The sequence below is a fragment of the Boleophthalmus pectinirostris genome, unplaced genomic scaffold (genome assembly GCF_026225935.1).
Source record: "Boleophthalmus pectinirostris isolate CB_2022bp ecotype Guang Dong unplaced genomic scaffold, ASM2622593v1 HiC_scaffold_22, whole genome shotgun sequence".
Lineage (NCBI taxonomy): Eukaryota > Metazoa > Chordata > Actinopteri > Gobiiformes > Gobiidae > Boleophthalmus > Boleophthalmus pectinirostris.
The window spans coordinates 34476206-34497182 of NW_026571190.1; the positions used below are offsets into that span (position 1 = coordinate 34476206).

Genomic DNA, 20977 nt, shown 5'->3' on the forward strand with positions numbered 1-20977 from the left:
ATTTTTAATGTGTTTGTATTGGTTTTATTTTTTTATTACTATTCTATGATTTTGTTCTTATTTTATTTTACTGGTTTTATTATTTTAAGACTGGTATTATTTTAGTAGTTTATTTTTTTTAATCATATTATTATTGTTGTTAGTATATGTATTTGTGCAGCACTTTGGAAACTGTTTGTGTGAAATGTGCCATAGAAATTAAATTGGATTGGACAATAAATGCACTGACAGTATTTTGAATGTTAAAAAACTTTAAAACCAAACCATAAGGTGAGTGGAAAGGGTTAACATTTCATATTTATCCCTAAAAGTCTGATCAATTCTAGGTTGTAGGTGCTGTAAAGTCATGGAAAATTCACTTTAGGTTGTGAAAAAGTCATAGAAATTTTGTCATTGAAAAAGAGTGTGAACCCTGTCTCAAACAGAGTTGTTTGGTCTGATTGTTTTTCCTGTAAATACTGTAAATACATGAGGAGATTAACAAACAAGATGGATCAAAAAGGTGTTACTTTTTTTTAAGAAAGTCAATAAACCAAAATTATTCTTAAGATTAAATAAAGCCCAATATTTTATTTGCCATTACACAATCTTAAAGTGTTTTTGTCAGTGTTTGCTAATGTGTGCACGGTGTCTCCACTGTCTCCACGGTAACTGCTGAACATTCCACCATAGAGAACAATTTGATCACACACACCGTTGACCTAATTCACGGAGCTGTGCCAGGTGGGAATGTTGTCAGGCTGGTTTTTAACTCCTCGTGCTTTGGGGGGGAAAGAGTCTTACAGCCAAAAACTAAATATTAAGCACCAGTCCTCGCCCTGAGGAGCAGAGGAATGTTCCAGATGAGTGTTTCCGTGGCAACAGTGTGTGAAGTGTGTCAGTAGAGAAAAGGAGAGAGGCAGAGGGAGGGGCCTGGTCGGATCAGGTGGAGGTGACGAAGAGTATGACTTCTAAACAAGAAAGTCTGGCGTTATCTTACATAGAAATGATCATCGTCGTCATCTTTTGTTAACCTAACCAATCTATCCACATTGTTTGGGCACTGTGTGTTCTCTGTGCTCGTCAGGAGATTTCCATTTGCTGCCAGTACTTCCTATTGTTGTGTCAGTGTCATGTGAGTGTGAGTGTGTCTGGGCTGAAGTTGGTTTTAGAACACTACACTTTTTCCATTTTTTTACGGTTTACTGTCGACCAAAACATACCAAAACATATTCTAAACTTCTGATTCATGAAAGTGTCCACCTTTGGCAGATATAACAGCTGAACACACTCGTGGCTTGTTAATTTTACAATCGAAATCAAATATTCTTCAGAAAGTTCTTCCCAAGTCTGTTGCAGAAGTTCCCATAAATGTGTGGCACTTGCGGCACCAAAACCTGCTCGATGGGGTTTAAAGAGTTCGGAATTTTGGACATAGGACCTCATTTCCTAGTGAACCAGAGTGTTGGAGACGTGTGGAGACACTTTTTTAAATACTACATCCAGTCCTTGTATTTGTAGAAGTCGCTGGTGCTAGGCTTAGCCACTCCACAAAACACCCGAAGCAAAACTATTATTACACCAGATTGTCGATGTGAATGTCTGTGTTGATAGAATAATTTTAGAAGTAAAACCAACCTTTCATTTGAAGGATTTATGTCTGAGCAGCAACAGCGAGTTGTACTTCCTGATAGAAAGCTTGGCAACGGTGGACTGATGTATGAGAAAATACCGTATTTTCCGGGCTATTAGACGCGCTCTTAAGCCTCCAACCCCATCAAAAAACGACCGCACGCCCCACAAACCACAGCGCCCTATACACGAATCCACTCAGGTGTCCCAGCACGACTTCAGTAAACTACAAAGCCGCACCACCCGCAGCGCACGCAAACACACACGGAACAGACAGAGACCGTGCGGCGAAAAACACCCACAGACACACTCATCACTCCACGCCGACGAGGAACGGAACGGAGGAACGAACCGAAAAAGCGAGTGCAATGTGCCACTTCTAGCCACAAGTCACTGCGAACACGCCGACAATCCAGCGGTCCCAGACAGCACCCTCCCTACACGCCACAACTGAACAAAGCCCAGAGTCACCGTGAACGCGCCAAACAAAGTCCAACTGATCCATTGAACTCTTGTGTTTCGTTTAAAGTCCGGTGCGGTTTATTTGTGAAAAAAGTTTGAAAATAGACCATTTAATGACAGTGAGTCTTATAATCCAGAGCGCCTAATAGCCCAGAAAATACAATAGTCCCTCAACATGCGACGATTCATGCGATGCAAGGTTAGTTTTATTTCAAGCATTATTCTATCAACACAGACATTCACATTGACTGTCTGGTGTAGTAATAGATTTACTTTGGGTGTTTTGTGCAGTGGGTAAGACTGTTTTAGTGGCAGGATAACTATGGCCATTGACATGCACTAGCCCAGCACCAGCGACCTCTGCAAATACAAGGACTGGATGGAATATTTTAAAAAGTGTCTCCAACACTCTGACTCACTAGAAAATGAGGCCCTATATCCAAAATTCTGAACTGTCTCTTTAAGTCTGGAGTCTGTGCTGGACACTCCATGTTTTCAAGTTCAGCATCTTGTTCTTTTTTTGCTGAGGTAGTTTTGGCAGAGCTTCGACTTGTGTTTTGTTCTTTTATCTTTTTTTTTTTAACCTCTGGCTGTTCAGTTCTTACCTTTGTACCATTTCAAGCTCTTCATTGGACTTAAAAGACTTGAATTGCAATAAATAACTGGAAAAAATGTGGGTGTTCTAAAACTTTTGACCTATAGTGTACGTGTGTGTGTGTAAAAAGTGCTGAATGTTTGACTTGAGTGTCTCACCAGAGAACAGCAGCCACAGCTCCCCCCTCATGTTCTCCGGGATGCCCTTGAGCACCAGGTCTTTGGTCTTCTCCGTGCGGTACATACACACGCCCTGGCCGTACTCGGTGAAGTGGTTTTTCCAGGCCTGCTCCTTCAAGAACTCCTTCGCCTGGGGTCAAAGGATGAGTTCAGTTACTTCAAAAATAATCACCTTACTTTTATTATCATTAAAGAGTTCATGTGGTGCTTGTGTCTGCTGAATAACTAGAATCTGTGACACCCGTGGATCATTAGAAAACTGTGGTGCCCAGTGGGAGCTGACACTGCTGAAAACATCATCATAACAAAGACTCGTGTAACTTTCCAATGGAGATCTGCATGTCACACTAGGGAGTAGTGCAGCCATGTCCAAACTATGGCCTGTGGATCAAATGCGGCCCTCAGACAAATTTTTCTTGGCCCTCAGGCTTTCAGGTGAATTGCATCAATTAAAAATGAACATTTTGCTGCAAGTTTTTTGAAAATCTACCTTAATAAAGCTAATATTTAATATTTAGTGTGTGGTTTTAAGGATCTTAGCATGAATAAAGTTGGATCATTCTTATGTGTTAAACATGCACATATTTCAATTATTCACTGTATTGAGCCCTCGACCAGTCCTCTGTGTCGTCTGTGTTTAGATATGTGGCCCTTGATAAAAAAAACGTTTGGACACCCCTGGAGTAGTGCAATTTTTTTTTTCATAATGTAGTGATTTTGATATCCTACGTATATCCTACGTATATCACTGTTTAAGAAAATACATTTGGACAACAAAGGCAAAGGAGAAATTAAATTTTATCAACTGGACCAAAGTTTTTTGATCAAATACGTTTTGCAGCTCATCTAAGGTTCTTCTTCTTCTTCTTTGGAGAGCAAAGTATATAAAAGAAGTAGACTAAGCGAGTGTGACGTTACCCGTAGCGTTCAGCGCCGTTCAAATGAGGCTCACGATACTAACGCTTACAAGAACGAATCTGAAGCCAGGCTCTGTGTTATGATGAATAGGATTTTTTTGACAAAAAAAAAAAAAAAAATTCAGGATCATGTAGAGCGGGTTAATCCAAACATTTTAAGACCAAAATGACGAGGCTCCCTGCAGCAGTTACAGAGAGAGGGGCGACAAGATTCTAATGTAAGTCAACTGGAGCCAGGGTCAGGTTTGTGAATTTGTGAAATGTGGTGCAGTACTTCAGATTAAAGCATAAAAGATTGGAGATAGAGCACACAGGAAGTAGAGTCAGTATAACTAATCTGCAGCTTTACCCCTATCTGTGCGCTGTGTGGCTGTAAACAAACACACGTAAGGAACTACTCCCACCTTTTTACTTTTAAAGAACACCTCAAACTGGATTAATAGCGCTGTTTAGTGGAGAAAAAATTCTATGGATAAAATGGATGAGATGCTGCACTGTAAATGTACAACTTTAGGAGAGGTGAGTAATTAAGTCTTCTCATTATTTTTGCTATTTCCTTTGTGTCCGTCACTCCGTCCATTCCTGACACTCTGTTTTATTGTCTGTTATCGTAGCATTGTTGATGTTTAGCAGTGGCTTCAAAATCGCACACGAAGACACAAAGTCAGGTCACGCCTCCTTGAACTCGGGAAGAAGCAAATCTGAGCCAAAATCGGATAAATTCTCCTGTAATGTCTGGCGGCTTTAAGTAACTTCAGGTAGGTTCATGTTTTGTTTAATGCAAAATAAAAATAAATAGGCCTAAATGCTCACGTATATCGTTATAATGGCATAACATTGTTCACCTCTTCAGGCTGTTTCCTAATTCACTTCAGAACAAAAGACATTACTGTACAAAACATGTTTAATATTTGATGCTTTTATTACTAGTGATGACTGGGTGCATTGCAAAGACGTTAAATGAGGACAGCTTTGTTGGCTTTGTTTCAACAATGTGAAACTAGAGACACTTATCAGCATGACTTTATTTGCATTTCACCACAGCGCTGTGTGAAATGCAAATCAGAGAATAACGGTCTGGAAATGTTAATGAAAGACGAGCTGGTCGTTTAAAGAAGACCATCAGAGAAATTATTTGCATGTTATGAATTATACTGATGATACTGATTGGAAAAACAAATGTGACTTTTTAGTGCTAGTGCTTTTTTCAATTCGTATCATTTACTTTTCTATTGAATACTTAAGAAAAACAAAAACTATATTCACAGCAATAGACTTGATATGAATGGACATAGTAAAACCTGTTAGCTCAGATCTGGGGATAGTCCAGGTCTGGGGCCACATACCCGGGGCCCTTTTTTGACTCTGACCGGCCCATTTAAGATCATTTGGAATTACAAAAATAAACATATTTTATCATTTTACCTCAGGCGTGGACTAAAGCTGCATTACTTTTGTTATTAATTTATTTAAGAGGTGTTTTTTTTATTATATTTTTTGAAAGAACTAAACCAGAACTAAACCAGGTCTAAACGTGGACCAAACCAGGTCTAAACTAGGTCTAAACCAGGTCTAAATGAAGTCTAAACCATAACTAAACCAGATCTAAACTGGGTCTAAACCAGGACTAAACATGAACTAAGCCAGGTCTAAACCAGAACTAAACCAGGTCTAAACCAGGTCTAAACCAGGTCTAAACCTGGACTAACCAGAACTAAACCAGGTCTAAACCAGGTCTAAACCTGGACTAACAAGAACTAAACCAGGTCTAAACCAGAACTAAACCAGGTCTAAACCAGAACTAAACCAGGTCTAAACCAGGACTAAACCAAAATTAAACCAGGTCTAAACAGGGTCTAAACCAAAACTAAACCAGAAGTAAACCAGTTCTAAACCAAGGTCCTAAACCAGGTGTAAACTAAGACTAAACAGATTTAGTGGTTTACTGCTTTTTATAACAAAATACAGTTAATATTATGAACTGAGTTCAGTATTTTGGACTCCACAGTATTTTCTGTTTCTCATGTGGCCCTTTACCTGCTGGACTGAGCCTCGTCACTTTGGTCTTAAAATTGAGCTGTTTTGTCCCTAAATAAATTCCAGAATAAATTCCTATGTCTAACATGAAACTGGCTCAAAATCTGGACCTGAATGCCTTTTAGTCCACACTGTGTACTAAAAAACACTACATCTGCTGGTCTTATGCTCTGGTGTCCTTCATGTCACTGACCAGTTTGGGGTTGAACTCCTCGGGCGAGCGTCGGCGGTACATGGTCATGAGGGCCTGTGAGGCGGTGGGCACGCTGCTGTCGTTCAGGTTAAAGCTCCTCTCGCAGTCTGAGCCCAGGCTGGTCTGAGGGCTGCTGGACAGGTTAGAGCTGTGAGAGTAGACCTGCAGAGGACAGAGGAAAACACAACAGTCCAAATGAGGCTCAATCCTCATCATAGTAACACATTTTCAAGTGTTGATGAAGAAACTCTAGACGCTAAATGATAATACTGATATGATCTTTTATCAGAATATATCACGCTTCAAAATATTCAAATCTGATCATAGTACAGAAAAAAAAAAAAAAAAAGCTACTCTGACCTCCAAAATATTCATTCCGTCTATCAGGTATTGAACGATAATTTGACATTGGCCACGTTTACATGATGTTTTTTAATTCCGAATTAATTGCTCTGAATGAAATAGTTCGGAATTAGAATATTCTCCTTCGAGTTTACATGGAAAACACGTTAAATTGCTTTTATTTAATTTCGTTCAACGTCTGAGAAGTTGGGAAGGGTTCTGATTGGACAGAGATACGAATGTTTTTACGTCGAGCGGAAGAAAACGCACGCTTCAGCTGCTACCGGATTTTTTGTCATCTCAGTTTGTCGTTACGCCACGGACACAAACACGATCCAAACTTTTTCCGCAGTCGATTCGATGATAACGAAGCAGCAACTGGAGAATTCTCTCATCGCACTTTACGTCTGTCGGCAGAGGAGGAGAAGGGAAGAGTGTCCAAGAAGAGAGGAAGAAGACAAACTGAGTCAAAGGCTGCTCTACCTCAGCCCACTCCCGCATCCCGCTCGCAAATCCAAAGAGCAGTGGATCAAAGTCCGAAGCCAGGACTGGTGGAGCCAAAGGGCAACCCAACAAGCATGCACTGAACGACCAAAATTATTTTTAAGAAGAATAAACATTTACACGATCATGGAATAAATTAAATCGGCTTTAAATTAGAAAAAAAACAAAAACAAAAAAACACCCACTTAATTCGGAATTAAACTTAAATAATCATTTTCATTAGGAATTAAGTGTTTACATGGTCTTTTTAAAGCAGAATTAATTATTATTCAGAATTAAATTATTTTTATTCGCAATTAAAGCTCTCATGTAAACGTGGCAACTGATGCTTTGCAGTGACGTTGCGCTGGGGGTGTTCAACATGTATCTCTATAGCGGAATGTTCAGTAGTTATCATAGTTACACATTAGCAATCACTGAAAAAAAAATGTTTTAAAGTACTCTGAAAACTCCAGAAAAATACAAAATGAATAAAAAAAAACACATTTTCAGGAGCTTGTGATCAATACAAACATTCATGGTTCTGTTTAGGAGTTTGCTTTTCAACAAAAATGAGAGGGACTTGTCAACTAAGTCAGTTCTTTCTGGTCAGACTGTGAAACTCTTTGATTAAAGTCTAACAAAGCCTCAGACAGAGCAGTGCCTACAGTTAGCACCACACCCCCAGAGAATATCGACGACATCAGCTGCAAAGTATCAACAGTATTTACGGACACGGGCCCTGGTGGTACCTCGTCGTCTGAGCTGTTGAGGCTGCTGGTCAGCTCCTTCTCCAGGTAGATCTTGGAGGTGGTCTGCTGCAGGAAGTCCGAGATCCTCTGGACCAGGAAGTCTCTGTCCTTCAGGTTGGCGAAGAGAAACGTCATACGGTTCTTGGTGCTGATGGAGAGCGGACTGGGCAGAACATTGGAGCTGTCGGCCTTCTCCACAATGGTCACCTGTCACGAGATATTATCATGTGTTTATTGTCAACAGAGTCCCAGAGAAGTGATGAACTTCAGTAGAGCTGTAGTCCTTCAGTCATTTAGTCTGTTAATAAGTAAAGCAGAAGACTCCTACACTGAAAATACTGAGAAAATAAAGGGGTCCCATAAAACAGGGGCATTTCTAGGGAGCAACCAGAGAGAACAGGTCACCCCTCAAATCTGACTGGTCACCCCACTCCAAGGGGCTGAGGCAGTATAATGGGGGGTAAATAATAGGGGTGTAACGGTACATGTATTCGTGCTGAACTGTTTCTGTACGGGACGTTCAGCTCTTTAATATTCATGCCGGAACTCGTCCACAATTGAGGTGGCAGTGTTTCCCGCAGAGCTTTATAGCTAGGGCGTTCACCTTGACGACAAGTGACCCCCGTCTTGACTACATCCTAGCCTGATTCATGATGTATGTAATGCACCACTAACAGGGCAAACTGGTATTTTAAGCTTTTCCCAAATCTCGTAGGAAGAAGGACAATAACGTCTTTCCCCTGATGAAATTCACCAAACATTCTCTTTGTTCCGGCTTTAAATCCTCGATCTCGGGAATCGTTACCAACACAGAATGTATGGCTCTTCGCTGATTGGCTGGTGCCCGGACTCGCACTTCTTTTTTGTTTTTGTGAACCCTCTAGTGTATCCCGATGTCTAACCTAGTAGTGGGAGAGAAATGAAATGGAGCGTAGGGAATAGGTGGCGCTAGCCTGGCTATAACTTTCCAGCCATTAAAGACAGAAACATACTTTTTTTTCTTTCAAAAGCTGAGACTTGTGGCTTTCCGATTTTCTGCACGCTGTGGTGATTACACTTTTTAATAAATAGCATTTTTGTAGCTAAAGCCCTAAATTAAACATCTTTTATGTCCAAAAGGTTGTTTATAAATGTTTGCTGTGTGTTTTGTATGAAAGAGTGTTTTAAGAGTAATTTTATTTTCAGTTTTTTTTTCTTTCATTTGTATTTATGATCCTATAGCTTTTATTACAGCTTTTTGACACAACTACAGTGTGCAGATTGTGAAATAACAGATTGTACTGAAAAAAAGGATGTATGACACTCTGGAAAGGTTAATGTATGTGAACTAAATAAAACACAACTCCAGGTATGTTTGTGATGAAGAAACAACATTATAGTACAGATTAGACTAAAAACAGTGTAATATAGACCCTTTAAAATTATTTATTGGTACTGCCCTTGGGCCAACCCAGTGAAAAAGGTCTGGATACGCTGCTGCTGTAGTAGAAAAGTCGTACCTCTCTGAGTGGGATGATGAGGCTGCACAGACTCTCCTCTTTGCTCATGAAGCAGATGTAGTTGGTGGACACAAACATCTGTCCCAGGATGTGCATCTTGTTGAACGGGGTCCACAGGGTGCAGTCTGTGTGCCCGTCCAGCTTCTCATCTTTGGGCAAACGGAAAAGGGCCCGGTACCTCTCACTCTTGGCTCTGGCATCCAGGTCCCTAAAACAACATCAACATGACAATCATTTATTTATTTTTAGGCTAGAGATCGACCGATACAGACTAGATCTTGTGCCACAAGAAATGAGGAAATGATCTCGTGACACATTTTTCCTCATGTTTTTACATTTCCTTTGAATGAAAAGGTTACCGCAACTTTGTTGAGTAACTCGTCTTAAGAAGCAGTAATACAAAAAGCAATGCTACAAAAACCACAAATCCATCAAATTAAATAAATACAACAATTGAGAAGCCAAAATTGTAAACTGAATGACACAATTTATAAATTTAAGGCCAATAGCTGATATGATAAAAAGAAAATATTTGTTGTCTTCTCACACCGTTTCATTCATTGTTCTTTCTACATTTTATAAACATACAGAAGACATCAAATCAAAATATATAGGTAATTATGCAATAAAGAAACCATTTAACTCTACTAAATATATATTTACTATAATTATATCATTTTAATTTATTTTCAAATCCTCAAAGTATCCACCCTTTGTTTTGTTAACAGTGCTGCAAACTTTATGTGTTATTTATTTATTTGTAAAGGGACAGCACATATTAATGAACATTTAAAAAGTAAATTTGTAAAGATTATAGTCAGCGTGGCTAATTTCCATCTTCAGTCCCTCGGCAAATTGATGTAAAATCATCTACAAGACAAGGAAAAGTACAGCAACAATCACCACTATCACATCAAACTTTTGAACTTGTCTCAATGAACTTCAGGGTGAAGTCTCCTGAAATGGTTTTCACTTCACAGCTGTTCTATGTTAGGGTCAAGAAATGCCAAAAGTGTAAACCAGGGTTCAAAGCAAAGAGTGGATTTTTTTTTTTTATATCTAAAAAGTTATTTCAACCTTATTTTTTGTTTGCTACACTCCATATGTGTCCATTCATAATTTTGATTCCTTCTATCTACAATCTACAATGAAAATAAACATGGAAATAAAAATTTAACATTAACTTGTATGCAAATAGTCATTTTTTTCTTGGAAAATCCTGCACTCGGCTCCACTTTTCTCATTTTTGACATTTTGTTGATGAGGGTGTCATGGTCAACAGTCAAAACGATCGTCCTTTAAGAGCGTTTGGAAAGAGACAAGTCTTCATTTGTGCTGCTCTGGTGGGAGGGGCCACGTACAGAGACGCTGGAGACGCTGCTATGCTAAACGACGCAGAAAATTACCAATATTTTAATAGAAAATATAATTAAATATTTTAGTAGGACCAGATTAAAGGTCTTGGAGGGCCAGGCCTTATGTTTGACACCGTGTGCTAGATGGTGATGTATGTGATGTAAACGTGTACATGACGTGAGCAGATCTGACCAGAGTTTTGCATCCTGGGGAGTGTAAACAGAAACGCTAAGGCAGAGCGTATAAAACTTTTCCTCTCTGGAGGGTGGTCGAAACGAAAATATTTGCTGTCTTCTCTCACCATTTCATTCATTGTTTTTTTTTGCATTTTATAAACATATGGAAGACAGGAATTATGTAACAAAGAAAACAAGTTAATTATATGTTAAAGAGTTTTTCAGATGCTGTATAGATGATTCTTTGTCTTATTTTATCAAAGGGTATTTCTCAAAGTGTATTTCTCACGGGAAAACCAACTTCTCATTAACTGTTATCTTCCGCAAGGACAGTCCTCCCTACGCACATCCCTCCCTACACCTCAGCAGCTGGCACACACACACACACACACACACACACACACACACACACACACACACACACACACACACACACACACACACACACACACACACACACACACACACACACACACACACACACACACACACACACACACACACACACCTTTATTCTCTGTGTTTTTTACTGTGATAGAAAAATATAACCGCCCATTCATTCTTGACGGTGGTTCTTCGGCAGTTAACCCTCTCAGGCTCAAATTAATTTTTAGTATCAGGAAAAATCTGATATTTGGGGAAAATTATAATATGGGGTAGTAATATACAATCCTGACTTTTTTATCCTTTGTAAACAAAAAAAGTATTTTGCACTTCTGGCAGGCCGCATCGTCCACGTTTATCAGCATGGATGGGAGAAAAGGCTCCTGATTAAAAAAAAGCTCATAAAATATGGATGTGGAGTAAGTAGGTAATTGGAATTTAGCTGTTGCAAATCTGCAACGCCTGCCTGGAGAGGGTTAAGAGCTGTAGCAGCGCCTCTGTCCCTGGGTGCGAGTAAAAACCCTGAATTCTGCCTTCTGAGTTTCTTTGTGTTAATATCTCTGTTATTTTCTGACATTATATAATTTCAATTTATTTCCAAATCCTCAAAGTATCCACCCTTTGATTTGTTGACAGCGCTGCAAACCTTTGAACTTCTCTCAGTGAACTTCAGGATGTAGTCTCCTGAAATGGTTTTCACTTCACAGCTGTTCTATGTCAGGGTCAAGAAATGCCAAAAGTGTAAACCAGGTTCAAAGCAAAGAGTGGATTTTTTATATATATATATATCTAAAAAGTTATTTCAACCTTATTTTTTGTTTGCCACACTCCATATGTGTCCTTTCATAATTTTGATTCCTTCAGTGAGAATCTACAATGAAAATAACCATGTAAATAAAGAAGAAAACGTGTCCAAACTTTTGACCAGGATCTGTATGTATGAGGTCTCAGGTCAGGCTCATGTGGCCTCCAGACACAAGTCAATATAATGACCCATAAATTTCAAAATATGATGATAAAAATGAATCATTGATCATCTGAATCATTACATAAGGAAAGACCGTAGGTTATATTTCAACATGGGAAACTCTGCACTCTTTATTTATTTAGGCATTTTTCTTGAGAACAGAGACTATTTCTGTCTTTTGTTCTTTGAAGGGATATAATAAAACATTATTAGGAAAGAGCTCATGGCAAAAACCAAAGTAAACACAGATAAAAAGTCCAAATATCGGTCTAATATATCAGCCTATCTCTATTCCATGCAGTAAGTAAAAACATTATTATGTAACCGTATTTGCAAATCATTTGAATACATTTAAATCCAGATTGTGAACACAGAACAAGTGAGATTACACTCGAATATTAATCTGCACACAATGAAATACTTGTGTGGATTTATTAGCCCAGAGCAGGGATCAGGCCTCCCTCACAGGCTCCACAAGATCAGGCACAAAAACACGTTTGCATAACAGTTGTCCTCAAACACAAGGTCAGTGTTGAGGAGGATGTTAAAGGGATAGTGAAAAAAAATGAAATCTAACTCTAATTTAACTATTTAACTACTAACTCTTTCATTTTTATAAGTCAACATTATGGACCTGAGCCAAAGCACAACATTAATTATTAAACCATTGTGTACAATCCGTGTATCATTCATTTAGACGTAGGCCTGGTTTAGACCTGATTAAGTCCTGGTTCAGTCCTGGTTCAGTCCTGGTTTAGTCCTGGTTCAGTCCTCGGTTCAGTCCCGGTTTAGTCCCGGTTTAGTCCTGGTTCAGTCCTCGGTTCAGTCCTGGTTCAGTCCTCGGTTCAGTCCTGGTTCAGTCCTCGGTTCAGTCCCGGTTTAGTCCCGGTTTAGTCCTGGTTCAGTCCTCGGTTCAGTCCCGGTTTAGTCCTGGTTCAGTCCTCGGTTCAGTCCTGGTTCAGTCCTGGTTTAGTCCTGTTTCAGTCCTCGGTTCAGTCCTGGTTCAGTCCTGGTTCAGTCCTCGGTTCAGTCCTCGGTTCAGTCCTGGTTCAGTCCTGGTTTAGTCCTGTTTCAGTCCTCGGTTCAGTCCTGGTTTAGTCCTGTTTCAGTCCTCAGTTCAGTCCTGGTTCAGTCCTCGGTTCAGTCCTGATTCAGTCCTTGGTTCAGTCCTGGTTCAGTCCTCGGTTCAGTCCCGGTTTAGTCCTGGTTCAGTCCTCGGTTCAGTCTTGGTTTAGTCCTGGTTCAGTCCTCGGTTCAGTCCCGGTTTAGTCCTGGTTCAGTCCTTGGTTCAGTCCCGGTTTAGTCCTGGTTCAGTCCTCGCTTCAGTCCTGTTTCAGTCCTCGGTTCAGTCCTGGTTCAGTCCTCGGTTCAGTCCCGGTTTAGTCCTGGTTCAGTCCTCGGTTCAGTCCTGGTTTAGTCCTGGTTCAGTCCTCGGTTCAGTCCTGGTTCAGTCCTCGGTTGAGTCCTGGTTTAGTCCTGTTTGAGTCCTCGGTTTAGTCCTGGTTCAGTCCTCGGTTCAGTCCTGGTTTAGTCCTGGTTTAGACCTGGTTCAATTCTAGTTTAGTCCTGGTTTAGTCCTGGTTCAGTCCTGGTTCAGTCCATATATGGCGCAAAAGTTCGGCATCTTTATTTTGGTGAGAGTAACAACTAATCATAAAAAAGGTTCAAATAGAGCCAGGGAGAGACATCTAAATCCTCTTCAGGCATGTTTTTAATCAAGGAAAAAAGTTCTTACATAATAGAAAGCAAAAAAAAAAAAAAAAAAAAAGCAACCCCTGTCTTTAAAACTTTGCTTTGTTCCTACCTCTTCAGGGCTGACACTTTCTTGGGAGACTTCTTCTTGAGTTTGGGCAGGGAGCGGTCCTCTTCGAAGCCTTTGTTGTCCAGCAGCTGCCTCATGGCGATGTTAGCCAGCTGCTCCGCCAGCTTAAACGTCTCATTGATGTTGATGAACACAGAGAAGAGGTGCTCACTGCAGCGGGTGCTCACTCGGATCACGTCCGGCAGCAGCAGGGTGGCGCTCTTCTCCAACTGTGTGATGTCCGCCCAACGCACCACCAGTTTGGCTGAGAAAGAAGAGACAGTCTGTACGTATGATAATGCACACTTATTACGCTTTATTTGACACCAGTCTCCACTTATTAAGGCATTTTTATTACCATTTTTATATTTTTTTACTCTTTGTTATTGTATAATGTGATGTGTGAGCTACTGTGTCCAAGTAATTTCCCTTGTGGATCTGAGGATACGTTTATATGATGACAGTCTGAACTAGGGATGGGCATTCGATGAAATTTTCTTAATCGATCGTCGGAAGAATTAACGATCGATTATCGATTAATCATTAACGTTTTTATATTAAAATGATCATCATTATTATTACTATCTGCACTACTAATGTGCATAAATAAATTCAACTTTACGACATATAAACCGTAACGACTCTAGAGCCACATCAGCCCGTTTGACATTATAATGCGTTTAATTCAGTTTTGCGCAACTCTCACAGAAACAAAACTTGAAACCGCATCGCTAATTTGCATAAACTAAACGAAGATAAAACTACAGCTCTTGTGCGCTGATGCGGTCAATTTCTGTCAGATTAAAAGACATGACTCAGGTGAATACAGGTTAGTGTGAACATATTTGCGTTTGTCAAAACCAGGACACCGTACGGGGGGAGGGAGGTGGGGACTCGTCATCGACATTGCGCGACTCTCACCTGGCAAAGCTTTATCCCACTGAACACTGAAACACTGTGCACATGGCCTCCCGCTTGTCCCGAACGGAACGGAAAGCGTGGAATTTCTTGTACAAATCATCGTTAAATACGCATTTGTGCTTCGGTACGTTGCAGACTGACCGACTGTTTGTGTTTGCTCGCTCCTTCTGAGTGCAGAGAGACACATGTACAGACCCCTGTTTGGTCACGCTACACACAGCAACCTACATTCGGTTTGTCGATTAAAATTAACGTAATCGATGAACTTCTTAATGATCAATTATCGATTAATCGATTAATCATGCCCATCCCTAGTCTGAACAGAAGATGCAAAAGTGGCATCACATCTTTTCTTATTCCGGGTTTAGAGTTTTCGGGAGGAAATCTGCTTGCATATGGTGTTGCAAGAGTGTGTGGAATTCACTTGGGGATGCATGCAAGTGGCTATGAGGTGATGCTAAGTGGTGATGTATGCAACGTAAACACGTACGCGACGTGAGCAGATCTGACCAGAGTTTTGCGTGTTGGGCAGTGAAGACGGAAACACTACAGTGGAGCATATTAACTTGTCAACTCTGGAGGGTGGTTTCAGATTTGTGCATTTTTAAGCCCTGAAAACGCAGACACCGTCTAAACCAGGGGTGTCCAAACTTTTTTCATCAAGGGCCACATATCTAAACACAGGCCATAGACTGATGCTCAATACAGTGAATAACTGAAATTTAACACGTTAGAATGAGCCATAAGTCTTTATTTATGCTAAGATCCTTAAAACCATACACTAGATATTAAATATAATTGATAATATAAATATTATCAAGGTAGATTTTCAAAAACTTACAGTTTTAAAAGTTTTAATTGATGCAAGTTAATTTGGGTCAATTCACCTGGAAGGCTGGGGGCCAAGAAAAATTTGTCTGAGGGCTGCATTTGGCCCACGGAACATAGTTTGGACATGCCTGGTCTAAACGAAAGGCACTTCAGATAAAATATTTTGTCATTTTTGTCCGCAAGCGTTCTCGTGTGAACAGGCCCTACATAGTACGTGCAAACTGCAGCCTGAAGTGACCCAAATCCTATTTGTTTTGCCCCTGTGTGACCTGTATCTGATCTTTTAATGACAGTCTGAACAACACAGATCCCATCTTTTCAAATGCGACCCAGGCCACTTGGATATGTGCTCCTTAAATACATATCCGAGCTTATGAGACTTCAGTCTGAACGGTCAGGTCACATTCATCCCACCTACACGTCATCAACAAGCGACAAATGTCACTATTCAGCGCTGAAGTAGGCGGAAACTAGAAGAAAGCCACAACCATGGCGGATGATGGCGGATGACAATGCAAGAAAATTTTCAGGCTTTGAAGGCTCAGAGTCGAGTCAATGAGGTTAGCGAGTGAATTAATATTTGAGAGTATCACTGTATTCAGGCCAAACTGGAGGAGTCTTGGAAGGAACTGGGTGGTTTTTGAAATGATTGCCAAAGAAATGTCCAAGCGTGGCTACAGGCGGTCCTGGCTCCAATGTTAACAAAAATAAAGAGGCTGTGAGCCAAATACAAAGAGGCTAAAGGCTCAAACAACGTGTAACCTGTCCATTTTACAAAGAACTGTCTCGTATTTTGGGGGACAAGCCCAGCGTTGAGCCGATATAACTGCTCCAAAGACGCTTTTGGGGCGTTTAAAGTTCACACTGGAGATCACATACAAGTCGCATTTAATTGGAAATGTGAACCACCTTGCAAAAAAAAATCTGATTTCACAAAAAAATCAGAACTGAGCATTAAGCCCTGCAGTACAAAACATCAGACTTACAGTATATAGGACATTTTTAGACACAAATATCAACTTTTTGTTCAATATACACAGTCAAAACTTTGTACACACCATCTCATTCAATGTTTTTTTTTTCTTTATGTTTACTATTTTCTACATTATGACTTGATGTGATAAGGCAGAGGTCTCAGGCCAGCAGACACAAGTCAATATAATGACCCATAACTTTCAAAATAAAACAATAAAACATGAATCATTGATCATCTGAATCGTTACATAAGGGAAGACCATAGGTTATATTTCAGCATGGGGAAGTCTGCACTCTTTATTTAGACATTTTTCTTGAGAACAGAGAATATTTCTGTTTTTTTTTCTTTAAGGGAGAATAACAAAACGTTATTAGGAAAGAGCTCGTGGCAAAAACCAAAATAAACAGAGATAAAAATACGGACACTCCCACACCACGCCATCTGGGAATCAAAGTCTGGTGAGATGTTAGATTAGATTATCAAGAGTAACGCCTTTAAGAAAAATCTATATAAACATGTATTAAAGGGATAATTCTGCAGTTTTGGGATTAATTTTACAGTTTATTCACATTTGTGTCAATTTTCAATCTCAAACAAGGCACATTTCTGAAGGACTTTAAAAAGAAATACCTGATAATCCACAAAATCTATACTTTTTTTCAGCAGATATCATCAACTTTCCCTGGGGATGTGATGATATCTGTAGGCACTGCTCTGTCTGCTTTGTTAGACTTTAATCTAAGCATTTTTTAACATAATTTGACCACAAACAGCTCTCACCTTTTTGTTGAAAATTAAACTCCTAAACTAGACCACAAACCCTCAAACCCTCATGCTTAAGCTCCTGCATCCGTGTATCATTCATTCATTTGTTTTTCAAAATAAAATCAAAAATAAGAAAACGAGAAAACAATTTCTTCATTATTTGTCTCCAAACCCAAAATGAAAAAACTGATAACGATTAGCTTTTTCAGTTTTTGATTTTGTGTTTAAATGAATAATGGAAAAAATGGATAACGACCGTTTCCTGTTTCCGTGATTTTAGTCTTAAGTCTTAAACTGCGATGCAGGACTTCTGCCCCGCATACGGACTAAACCAGGTCTAAACCAGGACTGAACCAGGACTGAACCAGGACTGAACCAGGACTGAGTGCTGGGACGGGCGTGGAGATGCGCCCACATACCCTGTTGGGTGATCAGGACTGAGACCGGGACCAGACTGGGACTGAGACCGGGACCAGACCTGGGCCAGACCAGGACTGACACCAGGACCAGACCAGGACTGAGACCAGGACTGAGACCAGGACTGAGACCAGGACTGAGACCAGGACTGAGACCAGGACTGAGACCAGGACTGAGACCAGTTTAGTCCTGTTTTAGTCCTGTTTTAGATCTGTTTTAGTCCTGTTTTAGTCCTGTTTTAGACCTGTTTTAGTCCTGGTTTAGTCCTGTTTTAGACCAGTTGTTAGTCCTGTTTTAGTCCTGTTTTAGACCTTTTTTAGTCCTGTTTTAGACCAGTTTTAGTCCTGTTTTAGTCCTGTTTTAGTCCTGTTTTAGTCCTGGTTTAGTCCTGTTTTAGTCCTGTTTTAGTCCTGTTTTAGTCCTGTTTTAGTCCTGTTTTAGTCTGTTTTTAGTCCTGGTTTTAGTCCTGTTTTAGACCTGTTTTAGTCCTGTTTAGTTTTTTTAGTCCTGTTTTAGTCCTGTTTTAGACCTGTTTTAGTCCTGTTTTAGACCTGTTTTAGTCCTGTTTTAGTCCTGTTTTAGTCCTGTTTAGTCCTGTTTTAGTCCTGTTTAGTCCTGTTTTAGTCCTGTTTTAGTCCTGTTTTAGACCTGTTTTAGTCCTGGTTTAGTCCTGTTTTGGTCCTGTTTAGTCCTGTTTAGTCCTGTTTTGTTCTGTTTTAGTCCTGTTTTAGACCTGTTTTAGTCCTGTTTTAGTCCTGTTTTAGACCTGTTTTAGTCCTGTTTAGTCCTGTTTTAGACCTGTTTTAGTCCTGGTTTAGTCCTGTTTTAGTCCTGGTTTAGTCCTGGTTCAGTCCTGGTTCAGTCCTGGAGGGACTTGTAGGTGGTGAGTAGGATCTTGTATTGGATGCTGTATTGTAAAGGGAGCCAGTGGAGTTGCCTTCCTGATTTGCTGGGTTTGTGTCATGTGACGCTATTGCAGAAAACAATTATAAACAACAGAAACGACATGTCTGGACGCAAATTGTTTCCGATACAGTGATACGTTGATTAGTTTCAGTGTAAATGTAACCCTAGTGATGGTGTACAGAGTTTAAAACACAGTGGAGCACTTCCTGTATCACCAGTTTCGAAGTTAAACATGTGTGACTGCAACAAAACACAACTCCAGGTATGTTTATAATGAGGAAACAACATTATAACATAGATCATAAAGTAGTGTAATATGGGCCCTAATTCTGTGATAGACTCTGACCTTCTTTGCCGAGCAGGTATGAGTAGAAGCAGAGGTGGTTGATGCTGAGGTAGAGCCAGCCCTGACGGGGGACTTTGCCTTTCCAGTAGCTGCACGAGTAGTAGTTGACCAGCTTCTCCTCCTCGGGCATCCCAAACAGCTTCCGAAACTTGGCGCTGGCCTCTTTAAACTTATCCGTGTCGTCGTCTTCTTTGACGTCGTGGTTCTTGTTGTACTCTGCGATGATGCCCTGTCAGAGAAGAAAATTGGAAATGTAATGTTACACTCTGCTATAATGTTGTTACCTCCTTAAAAACATACCCAGAGTTATGTTTTGTGTTTTTGTTTCATTCACACGTTTGAGTAACACTTTCTCATTAGTCTGTCTGCATTTCCAAACCTCAAAATGCTCTGCTCCACCTTGTGATGTCATGAAGCTGTAGTTTTCAGCTACCTTTAACCTTTTGTTTCGCAGAGATTGGCAATTTCCAGGACTGAAATCATCCAAATGATTCTAGTGAAGGTGTATGGAGTTTAAAAACACAGTGGAGCTTTTCCTGTATTACCACATGACATCATAAAGGTGGAGCAGAGTGTTTTCTGTTTGAGAGAAGAACTCTGAAGCCTAACAATGCAGGATGTGTGTGTTAAACATGTGTGAATGAAACAAAACACAACTCCAGGTTTGTTTGTGATGAGTAGGGGTGTGCAAAAATATCAAAATATCGATATATCGTATTGTTTAATGTGATGATACAGTATCGATATATCACCAAGACTATCTTTTGGTATATTTTAGTAAATTATTTTGTTACAGCGCTACAGTTTTGTTGCTTGTTCAGTGAAAAGAAACTTGTTTATGCAACACTTTTGATATTTTCACAGTTTTGGTGATTAAAACGTTTGTGTTTCATATGAACTTTGAACAAGAAGTGATTTAACAAAGACTTTTACTATCAATCAGCCTTGATTTAGCCTTTATTTTTTATTGAACCATATCGAATCAATTTGAAAGATCGTATTAATATGTATATGTATTGTATCGTGGCCTGTGTATGGAGGTATGTATCGTATCGGCAACTTTTTAATGATACCCAGCCCTAGTGATAAGGAAACAACATTATAACATAGATCATATAATTACTATATCAACAGTGTACTTTTTCTTTGCAATAATTGTTATTTTAGTTGTAATACCATAAGATTTAAGCTGTAGAGGGTTGAATAAGGCTACGTTCAGACTGCAGCCTGAAGTGACCCAAATCTGATTTTTTCGCCCCTATGTGACCTGTATCTGATCTTTTAATGACAGTCTGAATGACACAGATCAGATTTTTTCATATGAGACCCAGGCCACTTGGATATGTGCTCCTAAAACCATTACATATCAGATCTTTTGACATGTGAAGAATCCATCAGTCGTTCAGGTAGAATCCATGAGGAGAAAATTCAGTTTGTCGACTGGACAAAAGTTAGTTTGGTTGAAGACGTTTCACAGCTCATCCAAGCTGCTTCTTCAGTTCTGAACTGAAGTGAAATGTCCGAGTGCGGCTACAGACAGTCCTGGCTCCAATGTCAACAAAAAACAAAGAGCCTGCGAGTCAAATACAAGGAGGCTAAAGACCCAAACAAACGAAGCGGCCGTGGATGTGTAACCTGTCCATTTTACGAAGAACTGGACCCAGCGTTTAGTCAACATCCATAAACACTGAGCATGTGGAACACTTTTGGGGCATTTAAAGTTCACACTGGAGATCGCATACAAGTCGCATTTAATTGGAAATGTGAACGACCTCGCAAAAAAATAATCGAATTTCACAAAAAAATCTGAATTGAGCATAAAGCCCTGCAGTCTGAACGTAGCCCAAGTTATTTCTATGGCTAACTACTGCTTCATTTCACTATTTAAAGGTCCGTCACCTGTTTGTTTCTATGAATATGTCATTGCTCTGCCTCGAATGTTCCACAGTATGACATTAAACAGCTCAACCTTACATTAAATCAATTACATGTGGTTTTAGAGCTCAAAAAATACATAGAAAAACACATATTTTGACTGTGAGCGGGGTTGCCTCTCCACAG

At 39.9% G+C, this 20977-nt stretch overlaps 1 protein-coding gene across 1 annotated transcript in view; it reads right to left on the reverse strand.

The window, feature by feature from the left end:
- The window catches only part of tbc1d9 (TBC1 domain family, member 9 (with GRAM domain)), a 69952-nt gene that overhangs the window by 28525 nt on the left and 20450 nt on the right, over positions 1-20977 (reverse strand). The window contains 6 exon segments of the mRNA XM_055158575.1: positions 2827-2977; positions 5995-6156; positions 7572-7778; positions 9071-9278; positions 13758-14019; positions 18917-19145. Of these exon segments, the coding sequence (XP_055014550.1) occupies positions 2827-2977; positions 5995-6156; positions 7572-7778; positions 9071-9278; positions 13758-14019; positions 18917-19145 (1219 nt within the window).